The sequence below is a fragment of the Cajanus cajan genome, chromosome 4 (assembly GCF_000230855.2).
Source record: "Cajanus cajan strain Asha chromosome 4, NIPB_CcT2T_4, whole genome shotgun sequence".
Lineage (NCBI taxonomy): Eukaryota > Viridiplantae > Streptophyta > Magnoliopsida > Fabales > Fabaceae > Cajanus > Cajanus cajan.
In genome coordinates this window covers 42,473,785-42,485,764 of record NC_138520.1, presented here as the reverse complement: position 1 = coordinate 42,485,764, position 11,980 = coordinate 42,473,785, and the positions used below count along the sequence as shown (strand labels likewise).

Sequence of the window (11,980 nt, the reverse complement as noted above, 5' to 3'; positions counted from 1 at the left end):
TTTAATTATCTTATCTCCTAAATACCAACTTAGAATAGTAAGTTATAGGCCTAACTCAACCTCTTATAAAACATACTTGTAAGGTGAGAGTTATCATTCACTTATATACTCTTTAATTATTTTATTTCTAGTCGATATGGAACTTAAATTTTTTCTGACAAATAATTGTCCTTAATAATGAATTTTGATGTGATGTAAATACATTTTTAGTGACTATTATATAATAGTCATTAATATTTTTATTAAATAATAAAATAGAGACAATTAATTTATTATCATTAAATAATTTTCGGTAATACTAAATTTTGTTGTAGTGATACGTGCCTGTTTGTATTTTCAAACGGCATTTGAAAAAGGAAAAATAAATTAATTTAGAAAAATTAGCCAAGACCATGTTCTTTCTGATCCTGTTAAAAAAAACTTTTATATACTAACAGACTCTTAAGGAATTCAAGTATTGATTTAATGTTCAAGCCTAAATAATTAAGACGAAAGTACCGGACATCTTTAATCACAAGTCCAACTTGAAATTTTCGATCGCTTATACACATATATCATTAAGAGTTTTTCAATTAATAAGTAAAAAAAAAAATAGAAATTGTATTAAAAACTTTTAATGTTCAAATGATAAAGTTTACTGGCCATTTTAAAACTGAAATATTATTAATTTAAAATGTAGATTTTTTTTTTCAAATCATTTTCAAATGTAAACTCATACATAATCTGTATATGACAGTGCAATCTAGATAAAAGATATTGTCCAGAGATGGTGATTAATGAATACGTGAACAAAATGTCTCGTATCTCAATATATTCAACCATCTAATTTGTCTTGTTCTTTGAATAAAGTGAGACCCAAAATTAACTCCCATGGATTAAGCATATTCTTTTTTATAATATTTCCCAGTGGAATATTTCTACTTGGAAGCAATTATGGAAGCCACGTACTTTCCTCGTGAGTTCCCTATAAATACCACACTAGCCATTGCATATTCCTCACACCATATAGCACTTAACTACCAACTACCTTGGAGACTAACAAAATAGTAGTGGTTGTGATAAATATGGCTCTTACACTTCAACGTGCATTATCTCAACTACTCATCCTTGTAGCTTTACTCTCAATGTTCCTAGTGATCCCTTCCTTTTGTTTCAACCCCAAAAAGCTTCTTAATGCTTCATATTATTCCTCATCTGGTTCAGATTGGTCACCAGCAGTGGCCACTTGGTATGGAGCTACAAATGGAGATGGAAGTGAAGGTAATTCAATAATAATAATAATAACAATAATAAATAGATTAGCATTATTCCTTGATCCAAATTAAGGATGTGTCCAAATAATTATTAAATTATGGTTATGATATATATATATATAGTTTCAATATATTTGATATTTATATATGTAGGTGGAGCTTGTGGTTATGGAAACGCTGTTGGGCAACCTCCATTTTCTTCGTTAATATCCGCAGGAAGCCCTCTTATATATGACTCAGGCAAAGGGTGTGGTTCTTGCTATGAGGTGCGAATAAAAAAACATGTATAGTTAAAACATCTTTCAGAACAGGAAGGCTGTTAACACTTCTAACACACCTTAGAGAAAATACTTAATATATATGCACTCACTTTCATTGTATTTTTCTTCTTTAGTTATCTCAATTCTACATCACATCAATTGCCATATCTATAATTCTCTCTCTCTCTCTCACTCTATTGTTTTTTTCTTTTTTATTCTATCACTTTCTTACATCTCATAAACTCTAAACATGAAGTGCATATTTATCATTACTCTTTTCTTGGTTATTTGGGACTTGTGAAATCACTGTAATGACTGATAAGTCAATTACAGTTTTATAAATTAATGTCCTTAAATTTCAACTAGTGTGTGCTTGAAAAGCGTTTAGTATGATGCAAAAAGAATTTCTCACTATCCAAAACATAAAATTAGGAAGACAGAATTTTATTTTATATTATATTTTTGCTTTAAACTTTGGGGTTGTTAACTACTACAAATCAAACACCCTGTAAGCGTATGTTTTGAAATCCGTTTACAATGAGGTGAATTTTACACTTTCTCAAACATAAAGTAAAGAAGAAAAATTTGTTGCTTTACCGTTGAGTTAAATAAATATCAATATCATCTCATCAATAAATTACAAATTATTGTATGTAGTAATTTTGTTTATAATAATTACGTTAAAATGTCAAATTTTTTTGTAAAAATCTTACACTGAATAATGAATATGTATACTCTAGCTACTACATGGAGTTAAAAATTGGAAGACATTAATTAGAGCCATTTAAATTTTTTGTTCCAATATTTTCAGGTGAAGTGCACAGGGAATTCTGCATGCTCAGGAAGAGCTGTGACAGTAGTGATCACAGATCAGTGTGATGGGTGTGGTTCAGATGCTCAATATCATTTTGATTTGAGTGGGAGTGCTTTTGGAGCAATGGCAGTTTCAGGTCAAGATCAGACTCTACGAAATGCAGGAAAAATAAACATTCAACATAGAAGGTCTCTTCTAAACTTTAAGAAATTCTACCTAAGGTCAAGTAGATTAATTATATATTCCCAGTGGGACAAAATTTCTTAACATCATTCTACTATTATTTTGAATAAATATTTCAACTTTCTTGACTTTCAGTTATATTTTTTTTTGACATATATGGTTTATGCTTCCCTCGTGAATCTTGTGTTCATATTTAATTAATTTCTTTTTAACATTTTACAAGTTGGACAAAACTTAAATACATCATAAATATTATTGATGTTGTTCTCTAATTAAAATTAGAGTTTTATATAAGTAATATGTGTAAAATTACATTATTAAAATATGAATTACATATTTATTACTAAAGTGAAACTTCAATTCTATTGAAGAACAACACTACAATATTGTGACTAACAAAATTGGAGATGAAATTTTCTTTCAGAGTTGAATGCAACTATCCCGGTAGGTCAATAGCTTTCCACGTGGACTCTGGCTCAAACCAAGAATATTTTGCTACATTGGTTGAATATGAGGATGGGGATGGTGATCTTTCAAAGGTTGAAATAAAGGAAGCACTTGATTCAGGGTCATGGGACATCATGCAACAATCATGGGGTGCAGTGTGGAAAATTGACAAAGGCTCACCACTGAGATCACCATTTTCCATCAGGCTAACCACCCTTGAGTCCGGCAAGACTATTGTGGCCAATAATGTGATCCCTGCTGGGTGGACTCCTGGTCAGACTTATAGATCAGTTGTGAATTTTGAAACCTAAACATGAAGTGTCCATGAACATTTTCTATTTTCTATCATGGCTTTTAATCTAATGGTTGAATTTACAAAATTCACGGATTGAGCAATATAATACTTAGTAAAAGTTACACTACTATTATTATAAACTATCCCCTCTCTCTCTCTCTCTCTCTCTATATATATATATATATATATATATATATATATATATATATATATATATATATATATAACTAGATAAATGAAGATATATAATCAAATGTCGTCCTTTTAGAGGACTTTTGATTGTTCAATTATTAATGGAAATTGTGCTAGTTATTACTATGTTAATTATTAATCATGTTGATCTATGCTTTCACTACACTAAAATTAGTTTTTTGTAATAATTAATTTATTCTTTAGCGGCCATATAAATGATCATTATTTTTTTTATCAACATTTAAATAATGGCTGGTGTATACAGGGTCGCTAATAATATTACCGGCATTTATATAAAATACTGGTAAAGACTTACTAAATTGTTGGGAAAACTTATTTTTTTTTAGTGGTAATTCTAGTAGTCATTTTAAAGGTTATTAAAAGTTATTTTTTTCAATTATCTCCTTTTCATCCATTTAGTGACTTTTATCTTTTGCTAGTAAAACTTTAAATAATTTGTTCCCATAATTTTCTTTTCTAAATTCATAACTTATATACTTTTTTATCTCTAGTCGATGTGAGATTTGTAAGATGAGGGTTGTCTTTATTTATATATTTTTTAATTGTATTGTCTCTTAAGAGATGTGAGATTTATAAGGTGAAAGTTGCTCTATAATTGTTTTATAGCACTATTGAACTTGGTAATAGTAAGTGATTTAATACCAATTTAGATTAGTGAATTAGGATTCTAACTTAACCCTATAAAATCAACTTACAAGATGATAGTTATTACTCACTTATATACTATTTAATTATCTTATCTCTAATCGATGTGAGACTTAAGTTTTTTTCAATAAATAATTATCGCTAATATTAAACTTTAGTGTAATATAAATACATTTTTAGTGGCTATTATATATTAGCCATTAATATTTTTATTATATAATTAAATAGTGGCAATTAAATTATTGTCATTAAATAATTATCATTAATAATAAATTTTGTGGTAGTGAATGGAACTAATTAACTAAAAATTAAAAGACTTAATTATTTATTTTGAAATATTTTTTGTTCATTTTTTTATTTTAATCTGTAACTAATACTGTAGTAAAATTATTTTCTTTCGGTGATTTTTTTTTAAATATATATATATATATATATTTTTTTTACATACAATAAACAGTCATTTTTTCAATCAAGTTAGGACTATAATATATGAGTAGCGTAATTTATTTTAATATTAAAACAATTAAATATTAAGAATTAATTTGAATTCAAAAATACTATTAGTTAATATTTAATACAATTGAATATTTTAAAGTTAATATGAATTCATAATTATTAGTTAAGTTAAAATGTTCAAAAGTTCGAACCCTAAATCTTGAATATGAGATAAACCGAAAAATACTCAAAAGAATCTCTCACAAAAATCAGTTACTAGTTTGGATTGGGATACATCATATAATATCATAGTTAAAAAATACTTAAGTTAAAATATTCATGCCAATTACTTTACGCACTTGGAAATAGTGTACTTGGGACCGGAATAATTCACACGATTCAACCGAAAACGAAAAGTGTGAGAAAAAAAAAAAAACTAATTTTGGACCAAAGAAGCCTATTATCTTTATGTCTTATGGCCAATAACTTTGATTTTATTTAGTTACTTTTGTTAGACAATAATTACAAATTACCGATTCAAAATTGATTGGAAACAAGTTACAATCAGTTGCTAAGATTCCACAAAATCTAGCAAGTAGGCCTTGTGCCTATCCATACGCTTGGCCTTGGTCATTAAAATCCACAACAATGCGTTCCCATTAGGTAAGTTATTAACTTTCCTAACCTTTATCTTAATCTTCTTTATAACTCCTTTTGAGTCTTTAACAAAAAAATCAATTGACTTAATCACAAGAAAATAATTAAAAACAAAATATCAATAAATTATAAATATATGTGTACCTGTCTGGAGGATACACCAAATCTTCTCGTACTCTGAAGGCCGAACGAGTGGTCCGATCCAATGCGAGTGAGGGGTTGGTACCTGCAAAAGGCACTCCAACGCTCAAGTCAGGACAAGCACCAATATCGAGGGTAATTAATGAACAGTGACGTTACCTTTTGACTTGAGCTATTTATACTGACATTTATGGGCTTTGGACCCCATGGGCCCTGCAACGTATTTACCGTATTAGGTAATACACCTTAATCAACTAATTAACTCCTAATCATGGATTAAGGGCCATGAGTGATGATGGGCCGATCCAGGTGGCCGAACGCCACTCGGTCACCTGGTTTTGCCTTTTGGCAGCCGACCGGGTGGTGGCCGAACGCCCTTACCCGTACACTGCCCCCCAGCCTTGAAGAGAGACGTGACTTTCTTTAAGGGTAAACTGAAGATGGCGGTTAGGGTAAGGTGAAGGGTCATGTATTTAATAACCGTTAGATATGGAAGATCTAACGGTTATAACTTTTCGATACTTTAAATTTTCGCGCCTTTTTTCATTCCTATAAATAGGGTAAACGGTAGGGCCATTCATACACTTTATCATAATCCGAGTTGAGTTATTCCGAGACCTCAGAAGCCGATCCGGTTATCCTTCGTTTAGAAAAATTGGTAAGTTCTTGTAACCATGGTTGATACTTCTTCTAGTTCTTCGGCTAGCAGCTCTCGGTCCTCTTCTTCCGAGGGGTTCTCGTCCAGTATATCAAGTCCTAGGTTATCTCAATCTCCCATGCATGCCGAAAGGTCAGGTGAAGGCAGTGCCACAACCGACGAAGCTTCTACTAGTGGCGGTGAAGAGGTTCAAGAGAAAAGAACACGAGTGTCTAACCGTCAACGATATGGTCCATCTGATGTGCCTGGATATGAATGGGTAAACGGGGAAGTGACTTCATATTATTCGCGCTATCAAGACACCAAAATGATCACAAATCTCCTTGATTACACCAACTGTTTAAATTTTGATACTAAAGAGAATCCCTACCCGATTGGGATTCGGTCATGCCGAAACAATGCTTTTGTTAATCCTGATTTAGTTTGTCTTGATCAAAGTGATGGCAAAATGCCATCATTCTATATGTATGATTGTCTCCTCCGAGATCTCAAGGTTACGTTGCCGTTTGACGAGTTCACGATGGGAGTGCTACGAGTGTTGAATGTAGCTCCTACTCAATTGCACCCGAACAGCTGGGCACAACTACAGGGCTTCAAGTACTTATGTAAATGTCTTCATATTAAGCCTTCCCCTCTTCTCTTTCTGTATTTCTACTCGTCTCGGCCAACGATTTTAGCAAAGTGGCATTCCCTAAGCCGAATAGGGGATCGGCTTTTATTAAATAGTTTCACTTCATCGTATAAGAATTTCAAAACTGGATTTTTCCGAGTGACCATACGGCCGAATGGGCAACGTTTCTTCTTTGATGGTAATGGGCAAAGTTTATTTCCGTTATACTGGACTCGTACCCCTCGGCCCTATGACGTGGTACCGAAGAAGATGCTGACAGCTGAAGAACGAATAGATTTGAAATTATTAATGCGCCTCCCTCGGCGATTGCCGACTAGGTCATTAATCAATTTAATTGTATCGCCCCGTTGGTGGACCGACCTGATAGGTATGCTATTCGTCCTATTTGTTTCTAACAATTTAAATCCTATTGATGTTTACTTAACTCATCGTGCAGGAATCATGGTCAAAAGTGGTGCTGCTGACCTAGACATTCGTAGCTTGCTTGCCGCAAGGGTGAAGCAAGCTCGGCGATCCGGGGAAATGGGTACTTCAACTGTTGCTTCCTCTCCCCGACCCAATACGGACGACCGGTTGCCTCCTCATCCCGAACGCAAGAAGAAGAAAAAGGAAAAAGAGCCCAACCGAGAGCGCGTAAAGAGAAAAGGTTCTGACGATCAACCAGAAGCGTCCAAAAAGGCGAAGTCCTTGCCTGAGTCCTCTCCAAACCGAACCGTCATTGTGGTGCCTCCTCCACTGATGTCTCGTGCGTTTCTAAGCGAGGATACGCCCTCCGAGTCAGTGATTCGGTCTGATCTTGTCTCTCCATTCGGGCAAGAATTTTTATCATCCTTGGATGGGAAAACAAAGTGGAGACTTTTTTGTGAGGTGCAAGCACGCTCTTTGGCTCTGGCCCATCACCTTGCTATGGAACCTCTTGGCGAGGTTCAGTCTTTGAAACAAAATTTAGAGGAGGCTGAAAAGACTGCAGCCGATGCAATTTCATTCAATGAAGAGGTGACTGCCAAGAATAGGGATCTCGCTGCCGAGTTGGATGCTGTTCGGCGTGATAATGATACCCTTCGTCTGGAACTTCAAAAAATAACCAATGAAGGGCGTCGCCGAGTGGAGGAGGCTGAGACTGCATATGACACCCTCAAAAAGCAAGCTCAAGAAAAGATCGTTGCTCAACATGAGGCTGGGTTCAAGCAGGCCATTCGTCAGGCTAAGCATTTCGGTCAATTTGAAGAGGGCTTTGAATTTGATATGACTAAGGATTTCTATCAAGGGTCCTTGATATCTTATGCCGATCTGCCTGAAGGAGCTGAACTGGATGATGATCCTGCCCCCCAAGCTGAAGATGATGTGGAGACCTCCGAGGAAAACACACTGGATGAGGGACACCATGATCCTACCAACGATACTGAGGGAAACCCCGATACCGTTACGGGAGATGAATCCGTCCGGACGCCGGAAGAGTAGTTAATTATACTTGTAATCAAAATGCCTTTTTGTTGTAGTTTGGAGGCCGATAGAGCTTTCTTATCTGAATGAAATCGTTTTTCTTAAGCAATCTGTTTTGACTTGCTGTCCATTAATGATTAGTTAAATAAAAATCATCATTCTTGAATCCTGATAAAGAGCCGAATGGATTAACCACTTGTATGTATATATCTAGGACCGAATGGGTAACCATTTGAACGCCTGAATAAAAGCTGAACAAGCTGGTTTCACCTTTCAGTTAAATAAAAACAAAGATAGGAAATAAACTCGAATTGGTAGCTGTCTTTTGGGTAAAACTAAATCAACTTTGACAAGTCCGAAAGGACCTGCTTCGGTTGGTAGCTTTCTTTTGGGTAAAATCGAATCAACTTCCTTCGGCTAGTGCTTGTACGTTTTATGTAAGACCGAAAGAACACGTACCGGTTTGTAGATCTTGAATAACACCGAATGGGTTGCTTGGGTAAAACCGAATCAACTTCCTTTGGCTAGTGCTTGTACGTTTTATGTAAGACCGAAAGAACACGTACCGGTTTGTAGATCTTGAATAACACCGAATGGGTTGCCTCGGCTTGTTCATCGTTTTTATATAAAACCGAACGGACATGCATCGGTTTGTAACTCTTTTGTGGATAAAACCGAATGAATTGCCTCGGCTTGTACTTCTGTTTTATGTAAAACCGAACGAACAAGCCTCGGTTTCTAGAACATTTGTGAATAAAACCGAACGAATTGCCTCGGCTTGTACGTCTGTTTTATGTAAAACCGAACGATCAAGCCTCGGTTTCTAGAACATTTGTGAATAAAACCGAACGAATTGCCTCGGCTTGTACGTCTGTTTTATGTAAAACCGAAGGAACACGCCTCGGCTTGTAGAACTTTTATTAATAAAACCGAATGAATTGCTTCGGCTTGTATATCTGTGATGGAAGCATATTTATTAAGGCACATCCTTGGCCGAGTTGAACAACTCGGGAGGGAAGCCTGTTGCGAGATTTTTTGAGGCACATCCTTGGCCGAGTTGAACAACTCGGGAGGGAAGCCTGTTGCGAGATTTTTTTGAGGCACATCCTTGGCCGAGTTGAACAACTCGGGAGGGAAGCCTGTTGCGAGATTTTGAGGCACATCCTTGGCCAAGTTGAACAACTAGGGAGGGAAGCCTGTTGCAAGATTTTTTGAGGCACATCCTTGGCCGAGTTGAACAACTCGGGAGGGAAGCCTGTTGCGAGATTTTGAGGCACATCCTTGGCCAAGTTGAACAACTCGGGAGGGAAGCCTGTTGCGTTGATTAGGTAACAGAATCGAAAATTGGGCTGTAAGAATGGAAGAACTGCATAGATTTTTATTAACAGGTGCCTCGTTAAAAACCTTATCGGCCAAAACCCCTTTTCACTTTTTTACAAGGGGAGAAAAGACCGAATAAGGAAAAGAGTACACCATCTATGTATACAAGGTCTGATTTACAACAAATATTAACTATAATATGTCTTCAGATGGGATGCATTCCAAGTTCGCGGAATGACCTTGCCTGAAAGCTCTTCCAATTTATATGCACCGTTCTCCAAGCTATGCCGAATCCGAAATGGGCCATCCCAATTAGCAGCCAACTTTCCTTCTCTCGGATTACGCCTCGCCGATCCTTGTGCTCTCCATACTAGATCACCTTCTTTAAAACTTCTTCTGATAAGATTGGAATTAAATCTGCGAGTCATCCTTTGCTTGCAAGCCTCAGCCGTGATTTCTGCTTTGAGACGAACCTCGTCCGCCATATCCACTTCAGCTTGGAGAGACATATCATTGGTATTTTCATCAAAATGCATTCTCCGAAAAGAAGGTTCTCCAACCTCCACAGGTATCATAGCTTCGGTGCCATATGTCAGCCGAAATGGTGTTTCTTTAGTCGTGGATTGGGGCGTGCACCGGTAAGCCCATAGAACTTCCAACAATTCCTCCGCCCAAGCTCCTTTAGCGTCTCCCAACCGTCTCTTCAGTTCGCCAAGAATGACTTTGTTTGCTGCTTCGGCTTGCCCATTGGCTTGTGGATGTTCAACAGAGGTAAATCTGTGCTTGATACCGAGATCTTGTATGAACCGATTGAGTTTCTGATCGGTGAACTGCAGACCATTATCGGTAACAAGTGCATATGGAATGCCGAAGCGAGTAATGATGTTCTTCCATAAAAATTTTTGGACATTGGCAGCTGTGATACTTGCAAGCGGCTCGGCTTCAACCCATTTTGTGAAGTAATCCACAGCTACCAGTAAAAACTTGCACTGTCCTTTGGCTATCGGGAAGGGGCCTAGAATGTCCATACCCCACATCGCGAATGGCCACGGCGAACTTATGCCGTGCAGTTCTTCGGCCGAAGCGTGGATAAGGTTACCATGTCGCTGACATGACACACAATGCTTCACAAAGTTTACACAGTCGTCCTTGAGAGTAGGCCAGTAGTATCCGGCTCGTAGCACTTTCGTTGCTAAAGTCCGTCCCCCCGAATGAAAACCACATATCCCTTCATGCATTTCTCTCAAAATGTAGCTAGCTTGTGCCTCATCAACACATTTCAACAATGGAGTCGAGAATCCTCTCCTATACAAATCTCCTCCAACAATAACATATCTAGCGGCCTGCGTTCGGAGCTTTTTAGCCGCTGTTGGGTCCGATGGTAGTGTGCCCTGCTCAAGATAATCCATTATCTCGGTGATCCACGTACGAACGGACCGCTCCACTGCCAAACATTCGGCGGCTACCACACTTGGCGATTCGAGATCCAAGTGAAGTGTGGTTCGTAGTTGTCCAGGCTTTCTGGTGCTGCTTGCCAACCGAGCCAATTGGTCCGCTCTCGTATTGTGTTCCCTTGGTGTGTGTTTTACTTGAACTTCTTCAAACGTATCGCGCATTTTTTGGAATAAATGATAATATTTCAACAAGTCTGCATCTTTTACCTGAAAATTATCATTCACTTGTTCGGCTACGACCTTTGAATCGGTCCAGCACTCCAGCCGGTTAACACCAATTTCTTGCGCGAGTCTTAAGCCAGCCAATAACGCTTCATACTCGGCCTGATTATTTGAAGCTTTGAACGCAAACCGTAAGGACTGTTCTATGATTAATCCTGTTGGTCCCTCCAAAATTATACCTGCCCCACTCCCTTGATTGTTTGAGGAACCATCCACGTGTATCGTCCATACAGTATTAACAAAATATCCTTTCGGTTGCAATTCATCAACGAAGTCCACCAAGCATTGGGACCGGATGGGTCCCCTAGGTTGAAAACAAATATCAAACTCCGATAACTCAATTGACCAAGCCATCATCCTTCCTGCTAACTCGGGTTTGCGTAACACTTTGGCTATCGGGCAATCAGTTCGAACAATAATCTGATGACTCTGAAAATATTGTCGAAGGCGCCGAGCAGTGTGAACAAGCCCGAGTGCCACTTTTTCTAAGAGCTGGTACCTTGTTTCGGCTTCCTGTAACATACGACTGATGAAATAAATGGGCTGTTGTCCCTCTTTTTCTTGAATTAAAACCGTACTTATTGTGTCATTCGAAACACACAAGTAGACCACAATTGGTACTTCCGGATCGGGCTTAGAAAGGATAGGTGGAGAACCAAGACGTTCTTTTAAAGTCTGAAAAGACTTCTCACATTCGGCAGACCATTCAAACTTGTTCGCTTTTCTCAGTAATTTTACCATAGGTTTGGTTACTTCAGCCAAACACGGGAGGAATCTTGACAACGCTGTAAGCCGACCTGCTAACTGCTGAACTTGCTTAAGATTCTTAGGGCTGATCATTTTGACGATTGCCATACACTTATCGGGATTAGCTTCAATCCCCCTAACCGAAAGCATGAAGCCAAGGAA

At 37.2% G+C, this 11,980-nt stretch overlaps 1 protein-coding gene across 1 annotated transcript; it reads left to right on the top strand.

Moving 5' to 3' along the window:
• The first annotated feature begins 986 nt into the window (after window positions 1–986).
• On the top strand, window positions 987–3,337 carry LOC109793474 (putative expansin-B2). The gene is made up of 4 exons (XM_020352945.3): window positions 987–1,260; window positions 1,407–1,519; window positions 2,325–2,515; window positions 2,935–3,337. Exons 1-4 carry the CDS (start codon window positions 1,065–1,067, stop codon window positions 3,266–3,268), a joined length of 834 nt encoding a protein of 277 aa, XP_020208534.1. The 5' UTR covers window positions 987–1,064; the 3' UTR covers window positions 3,269–3,337.
• The last annotated feature ends 8,643 nt before the right edge of the window (window positions 3,338–11,980 follow it).

Bases quoted from the DNA above. Each gene is read 5' to 3' on its own strand.
- LOC109793474 (XM_020352945.3), top strand. From the start codon at position 1,065: ATGGCTCTTACACTTCAACGTGCATTATCTCAACTACTCATCCTTGTA. The intron at 1,520-2,324 runs GTGCGAATAAAA...CAATATTTTCAG, and splicing joins GGTGTGGTTCTTGCTATGAG to GTGAAGTGCACAGGGAATTC. The intron at 2,516-2,934 runs GTCTCTTCTAAA...ATTTTCTTTCAG, and splicing joins ATAAACATTCAACATAGAAG to AGTTGAATGCAACTATCCCG.